Source organism: Cryptomeria japonica, chromosome 10 (genome assembly GCF_030272615.1).
Source record: "Cryptomeria japonica chromosome 10, Sugi_1.0, whole genome shotgun sequence".
Classification (NCBI taxonomy): domain Eukaryota; kingdom Viridiplantae; phylum Streptophyta; class Pinopsida; order Cupressales; family Cupressaceae; genus Cryptomeria; species Cryptomeria japonica.
Window position 1 is genome coordinate 239,992,354 of NC_081414.1, and position 17,831 is coordinate 240,010,184.

The 17,831-nt window shown below is 38.6% G+C and overlaps 1 protein-coding gene across 1 annotated transcript; it reads left to right on the top strand.

Moving 5' to 3' along the window:
• On the top strand, positions 1-4,798 carry LOC131858880 (tapetal oleosin GRP-17-like). Its single transcript, XM_059212350.1, has 3 exons — positions 1-296; positions 2,176-2,543; positions 4,518-4,798. The coding sequence occupies exons 1-3, from the start codon at positions 1-3 to the stop codon at positions 4,796-4,798; spliced, it is 945 nt and encodes a 314-aa protein (XP_059068333.1).
• The last annotated feature ends 13,033 nt before the right edge of the window (positions 4,799-17,831 follow it).

Sequence of the window (17,831 nt, forward strand, 5' to 3'; positions counted from 1 at the left end):
ATGAGGGTTTCTACTACAGAGGAGGAACTGGACAACGATGGTCGTTTGGGAGGAACTCTAGTCACGGCTGGAAAAACAGTTATCGCCACCAGACGATGCAGAATTCTTGGTCATGGAAGACTCTGGGGAATACAAAGTTTTGGAACAGAGCAGGAGAAGACAAGCCCAAAACTCCACAGATGCAAAAAGCAAGTTATTTCCAGGGCTATCGAGATTTTGACTCTAGTCCAAAAGTGGACTTCAGAATGGTGCAGGAGAAGTTTTGGCGACCGAAACTCTCCACAGAAGCAGCTAAGGTCCTAGAGGTAAACCTTAATGCCGAAGTTAGTAGAGTAATGTCTATAGAGATTTCAACCGATGGATGGAAGGATTCACTTAGTTTTTTGTCTGATAAAGCCCTTTTTGTCAAATGGGGAGGATTATGGTCAACTTTTTCCAAATTTAGGAACTAGCTTGACAAAAATTTATAGGAGTTGAGAAAATACAACACCACAGGAGCCTGAAGATCTTCTGCAAGCCGAATAACCTGTTACAAGGAGAAGCAATGAAGCAAAATGTGAAGAACATACAAAACACAGAGAATATGCTCAAAAAGAGAGAGCTCAATATTCACAAAAATATGTAATGTGATTCTTACAATGAAAAGAAAGAACTCAACCTTTAATAGGTCAAGAAACCCTAAAAAGGGAAAACCTAGGTTTGCACATAATAATTAATTAAAACAATTAATTATATGCACCTAAAGTTAGCTTAAGTGTAATAGAGATAAAGGGAACTTAAATAATTAAACAAAGAATGTTTAATTAATCAAGTAAATACCCGAATACTCTAACACCCCCCCTTAAGCTAGACTTAGGGAGAAGCTAAAACCTAGAACAACTACTGAAAGCATGAAAGATGGGTCCCGGCAACAAGGCTTGATCAGGTACCCAAATACAATGAAATCTCTATGAACTGGAGAAATAGAGAAAACCACATGGGAACAAAACTCTACTCCAAAAAGAGATGGAAAAGAATATCACTGAAGCATGAAGACCCTGCAAACTTTGTCGAAGAATAACTGTTGATCTGAAGAACATCCACTGAACTAGAACATGACCAGGTAGAGAAGACTGTAATCTGCATGAGTGCCCTCAAATGACACTACTCGAATCAGGAGGCAAACAAGGCAAAAACAACTGAAATCGAAGATGCAGATGGCATGAGAAACCAAAGCCTGAAGAGCTGATCAATCGAACCACGGAAGCATTAGAACCAACAGGATAAACCTCCCCATAATGCGGAAGTAGGAGAGGGACAGGAACACTGAAAAGGACAGCCAAAAACAACTGCATGACGAAGAACCAAGAACATCAAAGGTGCTGAGACACATCATCATGAGGTGAATGTCATGGAAGGAACACTCACTTGACAAAGGAAGATGGCAAACAAAGGCAAACATCAACCCCCTCATGGCACTTGATCAACAGTGCATGTACAACAAGACACAAGATATGCAAGATTCCAAGTAAACAATGCATGATGGCACTTTATCTCAGTGCATTTGCATAATTACAAGCTACAATGATAAGAAGACTGGAAATAGAAATGAGAACCAAAACAAAGACACCCTACTCAGAAAAGAGATCCCAGGACCTGAAACAACCACGATATCCACCAGAGTGCTTAAAAGCAAAAAACTGAATAAAATATGCATGGTCCAAAATCTGGAAAAAAACTCATATTTCTGGAAAGTACACAGAACACGCTTTCCGAAAATATAAAGTTTTCGAAAAACGGAGGTCGGATGCTCATTCTACATCTCCCGGAGTGCAAAAAAGAGACCTCACTTTGACTGTAAAAAAAACAGTCAAATAGAAAAATTGGAATAAATTACCAACACCATGAGGTCGGCCTTGGAACCAGCTTTCCGACGCCTATTCGTTCTCGAAAAAACGACTCCGTTTGCCCATTCTAGGGCCCTGGAAGTGCAAAAAAGAAGTCCGACTTTGACTAGTAAAAAACACAGTCAAACCACAAATCTAGGAAAAAAATATACCACCACAATGTCCGGCTCGGAATCACCTTTCCAACGCCTATTCGTTCGCCAAATTCTGACTCCGGATGCACAATCTAGGCCCAAAAAACCAACTCCCTCTCAAAAAGACTAGAGAGGAGGGGTTGGTGGTGCTCTAGGCGGAGGTGGCGCTCGGGCCGAGCGGAGGTGGCGCTCAGGTCGGGCGGAGGTGTTGCAAAAGCGGAGCGGCGCTCGGGCTGGGCAGAGGTGGCGCAGCCCGGTGGAAGCGGCGCTGCTCAGGCGGTGGTGGCTTGCCGGCGGGGTGGGAGCGACGATCGGAGCGCCGGGAGCGGCGCCGGAGAGACAGCCGGCGGGAGAGCACGGAGCCGGAGCCGGAGGAAAGTCGCCGGAGCCAGAGCGGGGCGGGAGCCGGAGGAAATGCAGCGGCCGGCGGGGACTGGAGACGGAGCCGGCGGCGGCCGAAGAAACAGCGGCGGCGGCCGAAGAAACAGCAGCGGTGGCCGGAGGCCGAAGGCCGGACTGACAGGTCTGACAGGCTTGTCAGTCCGGTACCCTTCGGTACCCCCAAACCCCAAAAAAAACTTTCCCAAAAAAATTTTTTTTTCTTAAAAAGAAACAAATCTCCCTTTTTTTTTTTCACCCCTTTTTTTTTTCAAAAGAAAATTTCGGCCTGCATGCCGTAAAAAGGCAAATTTTTATTTATTTTTTAAATTTTTTTTTCTCGATCTGCGTGCCAGGGCCGTACGGCCTAGATCTGAGAAAAAATTTGCTCCCAGAGGCTTAGGAACCAAAATAGGTCGAATTTTATATGACCATAGGGGTTTTCGGGCCTTCTGAGCACGATGGTGTGGTCCGTTTAGGCCCAAAGTACTCAGAAAAAAAGCTCAAACCCTAGGTACACAAAAAAAATTCCTGAAACCCCAGATCTGCTTCCAAAGCCAAAAATCTCAAAACAAGAACAGGTAGCTGCAGATCTACGCTCTGATACCATATAGGAGTTGAGAAAATACAACACCACAGGAGCCTGAAGATCTTCTGCAAGCCGAATAACCTGTTACAAGGAGAAGCAATGAAGCAAAATGTGAAGAACATACAAAACACAGAGAATATGCTCAAAAAGAGAGAGCTCAATATTCACAAAAATATGTAATGTGATTCTTACAATGAAAAGAAAGAACTCAACCTTTAATAGGTCAAGAAACCCTAAAAAGGGAAAACCTAGGTTTGCACATAATAATTAATTAAAACAATTAATTATATGCACCTAAAGTTAGCTTAAGTGTAATAGAGATAAAGGGAACTTAAATAATTAAACAAAGAATGTTTAATTAATCAAGTAAATACCCGAATACTCTAACAAAATTGGGGGGAGGGAGTGGACCTCAAAACACTGGGAAATGGCTATTATCAAGCAGTCTACTCGACAACACGGGATATAGACTGGATAATAGAGAATGGGTCATTTTTTCTTGAAGGAAAAGGATTAAATATCTTAGTTTGGAAACCAAATTTTAACCCTTGTGAAGCCCTAGTTGAAAAAGCCCTCATTTGGATTAAACTACTAGGCCTTCCACAGGAGTATAAGGATACGAAGATGCTAAAACAAATAGGTGATCATCTGGGTGAATTTGTAATGTCTAAAGAATTTGTTGACCCCTCTGATTTCAGCCTGGTCTCTAGGCTATGCATCAACTGGCAACCAATCCACAACCTTCCTGACACACTAGAGATTAAAACAAGGATGGGGATATGGAAACAAAAAGTGATGCTGGAGGAAGATATGGAGTCTTGTGCAAAATGCGATATCAAAATCCATCCAACGGGCTTCTGTCAAAAAGAAAATAAAGGCAAAGATGTGATGCAACACCATCTAGAGAAGGAGATAATCAGAATGTCAGAAGGCTATCATGGAGAACGTCCATGTAATGAAAAAGATTGGGAGATTCAATCTCTCACAAAATGCAGAAGAGAATTTGCAGAGACACTCCAAATGGACAAATATGATTCGCAGAAGAATGTTATTGATGAGTCTTTTGTCTCTGAGGTACACTCCTTTGAATGCTATAAAAGAGAAAACGGGCTTAGGAATTCAAGAGAAAATCAATTTTTGACTGTAACAGGGGGTGCAGATGGCAACTTAGAGAGACATGCTCTGAAAGTGGAATGATTTATGAAGGACACAAGGTTGGAGGTAAACAAGCCTATCTCTCTGGAAGATAGGGCTTCTACTGAGGAAGAGAAAAGCCTAGCAATTCAGAAGAACGAGAGCAATGCTCAGGATCCCAAGTGGAGAGAATGATGATATCCCTTCCAAACCCAATGAAACACATGGAGGACACCCTTGCCCGGAACAACCAGGAGACTTCTATAGCTCCTGGTCTCGAATACTCTCCAAATAATTTAGAAAGGATGGTTGGAATCACAAACCCTCTTATGGAGGATCCAGTCTTCAAAGACATTCAAATCTCTCCAATAAGAAACCTATAAAGCTCTTTTGAAGGTGTAAAAGATAGTGGAGGGGATCTATCAGGGTCAGAATATGATTTCGAGTCATCAGGCTCCCAGGATGGAGATGATGAATTGGGCCTTTCAGCCCTAGCTGAAACTCATGAAAAGCGATCCTTGGAGATGACCCTATCTCTTCAATCAAAAGCCAGAGTGGGAGAGAAAAAGAAAAGAGGTGCAAAATCTAACAAGGCTAAATTGGAAATGGCAGGAAATGCTACAGGCCAAAGAAAATTGAGATCGGGAAGAGGCTATGCCTTTTCCCAGGGGCAATGAGGACCCTTTCATGGAATTTCAGGGGCTGAAATGCCCCTGACAAGATACACTTGATCAAACGATGCCTTGATCAAGTGAGACTAGAAATTTTTCTATTACAGGAAACAAAGATCAAAGATGAAGATGTTAGTGTTTTTTCTAGGAAGTTTCAAACTTGGAAATGCAGTATGGTGGGAGCTCAAGGTACCTCTGGAGGCCTTGCAGCTCTTTGGAAGGATTCGTTGATGGATGTGGAAGTTATTAGAGCCACTCGGTGGTGGCAATGGTTGAAGATTAAATCAATGCAACTTCAAACAAATTTTTTCCTCATCAACATCTATGGGCCCAACAACACAAACATGAAAGTGCAAGTGTGGAATGAGTTGTCAGAAATATTGAGGAATGACAGGGAGAACTTATTTATCCTTGGAGGAGATTTTAATGCTTTGCTCCACCCTATCTGATAAAATGGGCGGTGTAGGTTGGAACAAGCAGAGCCAAAGAGACTTTGGTTCTTTTGTCATGAGTTCAAGACTAATAGAGATTCCCTTTAGAACAAGGGAGTTCACCTGGACTAACAAGAGGAGTGATTTCCTAAATATCGCTGAAAGATTGGACATATTTTTTATAGCTGGAGACTGGTCGGAGAGTCATTGGAACAATGAAGCAGAGATTCTACCTATCATGGGGTCAGATCATTATCCCATTTGCCTAAGAATTCAAGAAGACAACGCTCCAGAGAGATGCCCTTTCAAATTTGAGGCAATGTGGCTTTGGGACAACATCATAAGAAATATAGTTGAACAGTGGTGGAAGCACAATCCAGGTAACAAAGCTTTCATTTTCTTCAAAAAACTTCAGTTTTTAAAGGAACAATTTAAGAGATGGAATAGAGAAACTTTTAATAATATTTTTAAAGATAAGGCAGAATTTGAAGAAGACTTAAAAGCTCTACATGAACAAATTATTAGCCAAGGAATGGATGAAGAATTCTTTAGAAAAGAGAAACTACTAAGCAAAGGATACTCAGAGGTGTTAGCAAGATAAGAAATATTTTGGAGATAAAAGTCTAGAGAAACTTAGTTAAAGGATGGAGACAGAAATACAAAATTTTTCCATACTTCAATCAAAGTTAGAAGATACCAAAACAAGATTTTTTCTATAAAGAATAAAGAAGGGGAGACAGTTTCATAGCTAAATCAAATAAATCGGGAGGCAATTAAACATTTCTCATAAATCTTCAATGGAGTGTGAAAGCAGGGAGAAGACATGCCTCAAATTTTGGGGGTCATTCCTTCATGTGTAAAGGAAGAGCACAATAAAAGGTTAATGGAGCAGGTGTCAATGGAGGAGGTAAAGCTAACTGTTTTTGGTTTAGGGTCGGACAAATCTTCAGGGACAGATGGGTTCCTAGCCCTCTTTTTTCAAAAGTTTTGGGACATCCTCGCAGAGGACATTTTAGGGGTTGCGGAGGAATCAAGGAAGGGAGGGTTGTTTTAAAAGACTTCAACAACACTTTCATAGCCTTCATTCCAAAGAAGGCTGAGGTAAATTCCTTTGATGACTTCTGCTCGATATCCCTATGTAACACTATCTATAAAATCATTTCTAAAGTCATGGCAAATAGATTAAAACCAGTTTTGGATTTAGTCATATCAAGCAACCAAAGTGGATTTGTTCCAGGCTGATCTATGTATGAAGGAATAATCCTTGCACATGAAGATGTTCATTCCCAAAGACCGAAAAGATGATGATTAAGGTGGATATTAGGAAAGCCTATGATGAGGTGAAAAGGGACATTCTCATGAAAGTCCTTTGGAGATTTGGTTTTAGCAAGGAATTGTTAGCGTGGGTGAAAAGTTTTATCGGCTCCCCTAGATTTTCAGTCATTATAAATGGAAGCCCCTAGGGTTTTTTTGAATCAAAGAAAGTCATAAGGCAAGGTGATCCTCTCTCTCCGTTTTTGTTCATCATCATGGCAGAAGTGCTTGGGCATTTTATTTCCAATAAATGGGATGAAAGGGTCTGGAAAGGTGTTCAAATTGTAGCAGGAGTGAACTCAATAACACATTTGCAATTTGCAGATGACACCTTTCTAGTTGGAGATGCTACAACAAGGGAAGCCGGGGTAATGAAAGAGACCCTGGATATTTATGAAAAAGCTTCAGGTCAAAGAGTAAATTGGAATAAATCTGAAATATTTTTTTTCAATACTAAACCTTGTAAGCAGAGGGAAGTTTGCAAAATCCTGGGCATGAAAGTGGGTTCTCTCCCAGGTAAATATTTAGGAATCCCCTTCTTTGGAGGAGCAAACAAATCGAATTTGTGGAAGAATCTAATTGATAGCTATATTAATAAAACGGATGGGTGGAAAAGCAAATGGCTTACATTAGCTGGAAACATTTTAATGTTGAAGACTATAGTGTCAGCTATTCCTATTTACTCTATGATGTGTTTAAAAATCCAAAAAAAGGTTATTAATTCAATTCAACAAAGGATGAAAAAATTATTTTGGAATGGGGAAAATGACTGGGAAAAAATTCCATTATTGGCATGGGATAAAATATGTCAGGTAAAGATTAGAGGGGGTGCTGGATTGAGAGACTGGCATAAAATGAATATTGCCTTATGGGCTAAACTAGTGTGGAACATTTACACTAACCCAAATCAAATGTGGGTTAAAGTGTTAAGAGCAAAATATTTGGATTCTCCAGAGGATCTTAGGGTTTTCACAATTCGCAACCCCCCTAAAGGGTTTGCTATTTGGAATTTCATAATGGATTGTCATAGGGTGGTCACAGATCATCTAACATGGTAGATTGGAAAAGGGATAAAAGCTAAGTTTTGGGAGGATTCATGGGTAGGTTTCTCTGCAATAAGAGATCTAGGAGACTTCTCAGAGACAAAGGATCATTTGGTGCAACTTTGGGGAGACAAAGTAAAGGATTACATGAGGTGCATTGAGGGTGAAATAGGAAAGGAATGGGTATGGAAGGACCTTTTGACAACAGGTCTATCAGCTCAATTGCAGCAAAGGCTCAGGGATGTTCTGGAGTAGAGGAAGAGCTTTCTTACAGGCACAGAGGATAGAGTGATTTGGTGTGGAGCTAGGGATGGGAAATATTCAGTTAAATTGGGCTACCAATTTTTGGAAGGAAGGGAGGAGAACCACTCAAGAGTATGGGACCTTTTTTGGAGCAAAGAGTGCCTCCCAAAAGCTGGTGCCTTTGCATGGTTAGCTATCAAAGGTAGAATCCTAACAAGAGAGAGAAGAAAGAGGATTGGCTTTGTGGGCCTGACCATGTGTGTGGTGTGCAATAGTTCAAAGGAGTCGGTAGATCATGTGCTCCTTAACTGTGAGGTTGCACAAAAGTGTTGGTCTGATCTTCAAGGGAATTTAAATTGGCAAGGTCCTCTTCAAAGCTCCCTAAAAGAGGTTTTTAAAAGTTGGTCGAGGCAACCTAGTAAGTCGACCCTCTCATGTGTATGGAAAGTTAGCCCCTCAATAGTAATATGGGAGATCTAGAAAGAACGTAATCGAAGAATTTTTTAGGATAAGGTTGAGGATGGGAGGAGGTTACTACTAAGAATCAACATGGCTATTGAAGAGGTGGTAGGATCAGTGGCATCACAAGCTTTCTCACTGACCACTCCCTTCACCTTAATGGATAGGAATATATAGGAAGCTTGGCCGGGAATTAAAATCAGACATGGATCTATGGCAAACAACAAGGGGCAAAGTAAAAAAATATTGGAAGCTCAATGTAAACCTCCAGAGAAGGGTTGGTTTAAAGTAAATTTTGATGGGGCAGCCCAATTTTCTAGAAGCTTAGCAGGAGCAGGTTTTGCAATGTGGAATGATAATGAAGATTTAATCAAATGTGGAGCCAAAAGAATTAGAAAGAGAACAAACAATGAGGTTGAAGTGCAAGCTGCCCTTCTCGCAATTGGATTAGTGAGAAGGGAAGGTGTTCAAAATCTCCACCTTGAAGGTGACTCCCTAATTATAATCCAGGCAATAATGAATGGGGAGATAAAAGCATGACATCTTCAAGGTTTCATTGCAATAATAATAGAGGAGTTAATTTTTTTTGAAAAATTCAAAATTAGTCACATTCAAAGAGAAGGCTATCAGACTGCTAACAGACTATCCAAATGAGCTGTGTCTTTTGATTTAGAAGGCGAAGTTAAATTGGAAGACCTCTAAGGGATCGCATAGTTGGGAGATGTGATAGTGCAATGAGTGGATGTTAGGCACGGGATGAGTGATGTCACCTTGCAGCAATTTTAGCGCAACTCCCTCTCTGGGAAAGATGATTTGAAATCTCGCATAGGTCAAGAAATGATGATCTGTTAAAATTTTGGAAACAAATATTGGATGTGGCAACTTTTATGGGATGCTCAACTTGTCATGATGTCCTTCTTCTTGGAAAAATTTAAACGCTATCATTAAGATAAGCGAGCAAGTGGAGATTGAAGGCAGATGTAAGGAAACCTCGAGGTTTTTAGAGGTGCGTCGACATGATTAGCAGGAAGGCATGTCACACCAACAACCAAGACTTGTGCATGGTCTATAAAGCTAAGGGCAATTATGTCAATTGGGGTAAAGTGTGAGGCGTAGAAATCGGAAAATCTCTAGGAAGGTAGGAGGAGATTTTAAAGAAGTTTGGAAGCTCACAATTCAAAACCATGGAGGCAAACTTCACAATAACCACTAAAAAGTAGCAGAAGGGATTCAAAGGAGTCGTGAGAAGAGATAGAATGTCTGGGCTGCTAAGATTCAAGGATGCAGAGATGATCAACACGATGATGGAGGTTGTGGGACCTTTTTTCATGGAGAATGTCTCAAGATGGAAGGTTAACCTGGACATCATTTCAATGGTAATAGCTTGGGGTTTGGAAACTGGTGATAACACAGACACAATTAAATGGGCAGTTACATCCATTTTTGAAGATGCAATGCTCGAAGGTTTGGACTCCATTATGGAATGGGCGGTGCCTAGGGTTGGCTTTGATTACTCTTAGGGCTTTGCAGAAGCTAAGGACGCTGATGAATTCAACATTGTGTCTTTCGTCCGATGGATTGGGAAAGTTGACAAGGAGGCCTATGTTTTGGAAAGGGCGGGAGCATGGGAGAACCTTAAGAGGATTATTCTAAAGCACGAGTAGGAAGACAATGAGTTGACATGAGCATGGCCGAAGGATTGTCCTAAAGGCAAGCACTCAGGGGTGAGGAAACGAAGAGCCTTTTCAGCAAAATCCACAAATGATGCTGGAGAAGCTCCATTTTAGACTGGGAGGAAGGTTAATGTATACAATGAAGTCATGGTTAGTGTAAAAAGGTAGTAACAATTGGTCCTTTACTGTTCTTAGTTTAAAAGGCAGATTATAGATGTTTTCTTTCTCTGCAAATTCTAGTAGGGTCTGGGTGGTTTTTTGGATATAGATGTCATGGGAGTGCATCCCACCCTTTGGGAAGTTGTGCAAGCTAGACAATATGGAAGGGGTTTTTTTTGTTTAGACATTTTTTGGATGTAAGGGTAATGGTGATTATGGGTTTTGTATGTAAGAAAAAAACTATATTTGGGCAAATATGCAGTTTGGAAGCTCGAATTTTTATGATGTAATCTCAATACATTATAATGCAATAAAAACAAATATTATCGACCAAAAATAAATTATAATTATAGATATTAAATTATTAATTAAAATTAAAATTTAAATAATTTGAATTATTTATTATTTAAAATTATGAAGAAAAAAAATCATAATTTTGACATTTTAGATTTTAAAATGATTCATAATTTTGTTAAAAAATTGATCATTTTGACTGTGAGAATTTTTTGTATTAATGTTTTGAATCACACTTTGTGATCCATCATCAAGATAGAAGAAAGCTAAGAGAGACCTAAGATGATAAGTTGTAGAGTAGGATTGGTTTAAAAAGAGGGTTAGGGATATAGAAAGGGGGAGAGAGGGTTTGCCACATAGCTCAAAGTGAAGAGGACTAGGAAATAGATAAAAATAAATAAATAAATAAATCTAGGAAGGGGGAAGAAAAATCAAAATCAAAATCAAAGGTTCAATGTATAAGAGAAATAAAACTACGAGAAACAACATATAAGAAAAGAATTAAATATCAAGCAATTAATACAATATCTAAATAGTAGATCAAAATAATAACAAAATATTGGCTACTACATAACAATTTATGTGTTTCAAATATTGTTTATATTCTTTGCATTTTAATACTTCTCTAAAAAAATGATCTAAAAGTTATGTGGATATAAATTGAAAATATTGTAAGAAAATTTAAGCAAACACAATTGCTAGATGCAAAGCCAAATGAATATAAAATCATAGGCTATAATAATTTTAAGATCTACATAATGGATTTGCTAAAAAGCTTTTACAAACTTTCAAGCAAACACTTTTGATAGATGCAAAGAAAAATTTCACAACCTTCACCAAAGTCCTTATTCATTGTCTATTATTGGAGATTTGGAACATCCATCAAATCATGGAAAATGTTGTGGTTGCATTACTCCTTTTGAAATCTATGGAAAATGTGGGAGGGTAGACAAAGCATGTGAACTATTTGACACAATTTCTCAAGGAGATGTGATTCCATGGAATGCACTCTAATTAGAATAGTTGCATCACTACCATGATAACAATTGCTTAATTTGTTCATGTCAATTTTATTGTAGCCATTTTGAAAATAAAACTAATATCAATGGCCATGATGTTTTTTAGTAATTGATATTTTAGATTTATTTACAAAAATGATCAATTTTTTGATGAAATCATAAATCATACCATCAAAATAAATAAAAATAAAAATTATAAGCACTTAATTTTTTTAAAAGTAATTAATAATAGCATATAATTAAAATTATTATTTAAATTTAATTTTTAATTAATAATTTAATATTATTTACAATTATTTCTTTAATAATCATTGATTGCTTTGAAGTCTTTAAAATAATTAAAATTAATTCCTACTATTTTTAAAATAAATTCTCAAAACTTAAATTGAAAAATAAATTTAATTAATTTTTATAATATTAAATATAAATAATTTAATATTAACAATTATTAAATTCTTAAAAATAAAATCATAAATTTTGAACTTTCAAAGATCACAAAAGAGAACAAATATAGTGCAAATATATCACAACTTCTTTAAAATATATAAAAGAAAAGATAAATATATTTGAATTGTTGTTTAATATGTTAAATAAATATGTATAGTGTTTTCTACCCTTTATCGCATGCTAGTCCCCTTCCTTATTATCGCCCAGCACATGTGGGATAAAAACTACATGTAGGGAAAATAAAACTATTTGAAATAGTGGATTAAATGATATTAGGAACAACAATGATATATTGAAAACATAAAAGAAACCTTAACGGGAGATGTGGGTTTGACCACGTAAGTTGTCAGCTTAGAGTGTGTCAATTAAGTCTAGCCCAAGTGGAACATGTCTAACATGCTAAACTTCAATACTACTAAGATTTCTTCTCCCATTAATTTTTTTCAAAATTGAGGGAGACTTCATAAAAATAACATTCAAACGAATTAAAAATAAGCTCTGTAACTTTCCTGCTCTATAACTTGTTTGACTTTTGAACCTTCTTGCACATGGTGTTTGTGGAAGGTGGGGGCTAGGTCCCTCTACTTGTCGATCCTCCTTCAGATTCTATGATGGTGATAGGTTTTACGACAAACAATATCGCTCTTTCTGGGGTTGACGCATCCTCGAGTGATAAGGTGGCCTCTTTTGTGGTGGCCCCTATGGTTACTCTGGATGTGAATGAAACTGACATCAATAATACTGATAAAGTGACTTAGTTGGGACTTAATGTACTTTTCCAACTTGAGGATTTTTTGAAACCCCTCCTAGTTAATAATGTGAATGTTTCCAATTCCAAGGAAACAGATGCTCATGATGAGACTATTTCCAAGGCTAGGGAGACAAAGAAGGTGCAACCAAATGGTAGCACTCATGCCAAGGGCTGGAAGAACTCACTTGTGTGTAGCACTCAAGGGATTGTGGAGCCAAACAATGTCCTAGAATGTTTACAAACTAAGGAAGGCATAGCTATTGTCTTACTAGACTCGGTGGTGGATCATATTGTTCTCACAATGAACAATACCTTGGTGGGGAAATTCTTTTCCTTCAAACCGACCATTGAAATGGTCAGAAAATGGGTTTCTTCTAAATGGAAATTAAAGGGCAATGTTTCTATCAGTGCTATGCCTGGTGCTCTTTTTCTTTTCAAATTTATGGTGGAGAAAGATGTTGTCATGGTCCTATTTGAATTATGGTTGTATGGTAAGCATCATCTCTCTCTTGGTAGATGGAAACCTGGTTTTGACCCAACTGCTGACTTGCACAAGTCTACCCTTGTCTAAGTCTGCCTTCCAAATGTCCCCTTGGAATTTTGGGATGAGATGGTCTTCAAATGGATTAGGAACACTTTTGGGCATTTTGTGGTGGTGGACGAGGTTACCCGGATGAAATATAGGTTGGCTTATGCTTGTTTCTATGTTTTGGCCATAATTAGTAAAAATATTCCCAATTTCATTACATTAAAGTCAAAACTGGGAAGTTGGACTCAAGTTTTGGTTTGTGAGAATGCTACACTTTTTTTCTAGAAGTGTTATAAGCCTCGCCATTTGATTTATCACTGTAAGGGCCTTGAGCCTAAACCTCTTAAATTATTGGGTTAATAGTGATGACTATCCCTTTTAGGAAGGTTTAATTAATTTATTGGGGACCCCTAACAAATCTACTAGTGGGACTATTGTAGCTTCTGCCCCTTCCTACCTTATGGTGAGAAAATCCCATAAAGGGAGACTCATCCCCCACTTGCTAAGGGTGGGCATGTGATATTGAGCCCTTCTAACCAGTCAGGTTGTGGAACTCCCATAAGAAAGGGACCTTTGGAGGAGGGGGAGATCCTGACGCACCCCACAACCCCTTCTAACAAAACTAGGGACTTCACTATTCCTAATACCTTTGTTTTGGGTAAGAAGACTGGGCATAATTGTGCAACTGACACAATTGACCCCTTTGCACCTTCAAAGAATTTCTCATCATCGGGGGCCTCTTCAAGCAGTTGTTTCCTATCTGGTGACGAAGGTTGGATAATGTAGAGAAGAAAGAATAGGAATATGAAAGTCGATGTTGGATTGGAATTGAAGATGGTTTGCCTGTCACAGAGACTCTCTAGAAATAAGGAAGTGGTAAGGGAAATTGCAAGTGGAAGGCAGAGGAGCCTAGATGCATCAACCAAAATAAAGAAATGAATTTCCTATCATGGAACATGTGGGGCCTTAATAGTCCCCCCCAAAAATATGCTCTCAATAATTTCATTTTGGAAAATAAGATTGATTTCCTTTTGCTTTAGGAAGTCAAGATGACTGATAACTCCTTTAATATTGTTCCTGGCAAAATCTAGCCTGGATATCAGTTCCTCATCAGCAATGAGAATGGGGCCTACGGTGAAGTAGTTACCATGTGGGACCCTTTGAGGTTTTCTAGTATCTTTGTCTCCTCCTCGATGAACTTTCTTGTAGTTAGACTTTCTTCTCACAATGGTTCTTGGTATCTTGTCAATGTTTATGCTCCTAACACTAGGTTGGGTCATCTTTCCCTTGGTATGACATCTCACTTTGGATTTAAAATAATCCTGACGTTCATTGGATGGCTATTAGGGACTTCAACTCCCCCCTCTTCCCTTCAAAAAACTAGGGGGGCCTCCTAGATCACTTTGACAACATGACGCACTTGGCTGATTTTATTAATAGGAATGGACTATTGGATGTGGATTTGATTGGATAAAACTTTACTTTGTCCAATAATAGGAAAGGGGAACACCTCATCCAAGATAGGTTGGATAGATTTATGATCTCAACTATCTTGGTTTCAATGCCTCCCCGGATGTCTTACCAAGGACAGTGTTTGACCACAATACCATTCTCCTAGTGTGTCTGGTTAAACACCCCAAGGGTATTTTCCCCTTTCGCTATGAAATTATGTGGACCTCTCACCTTGAGTTCAAGGACTACATCATCAAATGGTGGAACACCCCAGTTATGGGAACACCTATTTTTAGGGTGGCTCAAAAATTGGACTTGATTCGATGTAATGTGTGGGGATAAAATAAAAGAACTTTTGGAAATATATTTGGTAGGAAAAAGGAAATTAACAGAAAATTATCTGCAATCCAGGAGCGGATTGCCTAGGGGGGTCTCCTAGAAGCCACTCATAGGGAAGAGGAAGCTCTTAGAAGGGAATGGAAGGACAATCTCAAATGGGAGGAAATCTTTTGGAAATAGAAATCAAGAGTGCAATTGTTGAAGGAAGGGGATAAAAATTCAACTTTCTTTCATAGATCAGCTAGTAGACTTAGAAGGAGAAATTTGATTACATGCTTGATGACTGATCAGAACCAGGAAATTAAAGATGAGGATCTTCTTGGTGCTATGGCCTTAGATTACTTATGCAGCCAATTTGAAGATGACAAAAGGGCCATAAATACTTTTTCTGATGACACTCTCCTCCAATGCCTCCCTGATGATGAAGACAATGTTTTCATAATTTCCTCGGTTATGGATGATGAGGTGAAGAATGTGGTCTTCTCTATGGGGGCTTACAAATCCCCAAGCCTGGATGGATTTCTCCTGACCTTCTTCTAAGACTTCTGGGATATTGTTGGTTATGATGTTATCATGGCTACTAAGGATTGTTTCAAAACAAACAGATTGCTAAAGAGGTTGAATAACACTTACATTTTCTTGATTTCAAAAGTCTGGAACTCATCTCAAGGACATCAAACCAATTAGTTTGTGCAACACTTTCTACAAAATCTTCTCAAAAGTCCTTGTCAATAGGATTAAGCCTTTCCTTGACAATCTCATTAGTCATAGCCAAAAAGGTTTTGTTTCAGGAAAACAAATCTTGGATACTACTATCACTACTCATGAGGTCATTCACTCTATGGATAAATGTTGCCAGCCGAGTATGGTTTTGAATCTTGACATTTCCAAGGCTTATGATAGAGTCAATTGGAACTTCTTGTTTAATGTCCTTAGGAAGCTTTGGGTTGGTGTTAGACTGCTTAATCTTATTAGGGAATGTATTACTATAGTTAATTATTATGTTCTTGTCAATGGTGTCCCTAGAGAAACTTTTGGAGCTTCTAGGGGTATTTGTCAAAGTGATTCCTTGTCCCCTTACCTCTTTATTATTCTTGCAAAAGTTATTGGAAGAAATTTCAACTCCCTTGTGAATAATGGAACTTAATTGGGATTAAACCTGCCTCCTCTATCCCCCCCATTGTTTTACAACATTTTTTCAATGACACTATTCTCTTTGGGGCGGCTTCAATAATGGAAGATAGGGGGTGGAAAACCTTCCTTAATTAGTATGCAGAGGCATCTAGACAACATATCAATTATGATAAGATCAATATTTATTTTTTCCATACTATTGATAAACTCCAAAATAAGATCACAGGTATTTTGGGATGTCAGATTGCCTCCCTCCCAAGTACCTATCTTGGATTACCTCTTACAGTTAAGGAAGTCTCTAACTCCTTTTGGAACTCCATCCTTGAAAGAATGCAAAAGAAACTTGCAGGTTGGAAAGGCAGACTTCTTAGTAGTGCAAGCAAACTTCAACTATTGGCTTCCTCCCTACAAGGGATCCTTGTGTATTTTCTCTCCTTATTCAAGATCTTGGCCTTTATGGCAGAGAAATTAGAAAGAATTCAAAGGACCGTTCTTTGGATAGGCATGGAAGAGAAGACAAGGTTGGCTTTGGTCAGTTGGGACAAAGTCTGCTACTCGAGAGCTAAAGGTGGACTGGGAATAAGGAAAATATCATAGTTTAACAAATCCCTCATTGGTAAAATGAGATGGAAGCTGGCTATCCAAAATTCTAATTGGTGCCAAATTATGAGTGCCAAATATCTCGACCAGGACAAATTTTATAAGGTTTTGAATCTAGATAGTGTACCTTGAAGCTCTAAAATCTATTAAAACATTCTCAAATGTAGAGATATCATCTCTCTTGTCTTGAAGTGGCTTATTAGAAATGGGAGAAACATCCACTTCTAGGAAGATAATTGGTTGGGGGATAAACTGTTGGCTTCCATCCCTTCACTCAGAAGACTACACGAATGTGCTACTACCTTCTTTGGTCCTTGGGTTTGTGATTATCTCAGCTCCAACAATTGGAAGCACATTCCCCTTTGCTATCTTGATCAACCTCATTTACTGCCCATTGCTTTGGAGGTACAAAACATGCTTAATAAGGTTAGACTACGCTTCTTCTCCCATGAGGATAAATTTATTTGGAAGTGGTATCCAAGTGGGGACTTCATGGTTAAATCTTCTTATCACAACCTTCTTTGGGACAACAACTCTCTTGATTGGTGGGCTCAGGTTTGGAATTGTCACCTCATTCCTAAATTCAATTTCTTCTAGTGGAATGCCCTCCACAACAAAATATTCACTTAAGATAAACTTACCAAAAAGGGTTTTCAGCTCCCTAATAGATGTGTCATGTGTAAAATGGATGAAGAAAATATCTCTCATTTATTGTTGCATTTTGCTTTTGCTAGAGTCCTTTGGAGGATGGTTTATCATAAGTTTAATCTCTTTTGGACCATGAATGAGGATTTGACCCACCTAATCAATGAATGGGGGTTCGACAATTAACCCCTTGATTCGTCAATTATGGAAACAAATCCCACCACATCTAGGCTGGTGTATCTAGAAGGAACAAAATAACGAGATTTTTCATGGTGTGGAAGCCCATGTGGAGGTGGTTTTCAAGTCCTTCCTTAAGATCCTTTTATAAAATCTCTCAGTAACATTTGTTAAACCCCCCAACCCTCCTTCAATCTGTGACACTAAGGTGGCTCTATAATGGGATCTTCCCTGCTCTTTTGTTGCCTTTGATAATACTAAGCATCTATTAAGAATGAATACCAAATGGCAGCCGCCCTCTCCCCCTTACTACAAGCTACATTTTGATGG

Bases quoted from the DNA above. Each gene is read 5' to 3' on its own strand.
- LOC131858880 (XM_059212350.1), top strand. From the start codon at position 1: ATGAGGGTTTCTACTACAGAGGAGGAACTGGACAACGATGGTCGTTTG. The intron at 297-2,175 runs GTCCTAGAGGTA...GTGGTGCTCTAG, and splicing joins TCTCCACAGAAGCAGCTAAG to GCGGAGGTGGCGCTCGGGCC. The intron at 2,544-4,517 runs GTCTGACAGGCT...GCTCTTTTGAAG, and splicing joins GCCGAAGGCCGGACTGACAG to GTGTAAAAGATAGTGGAGGG.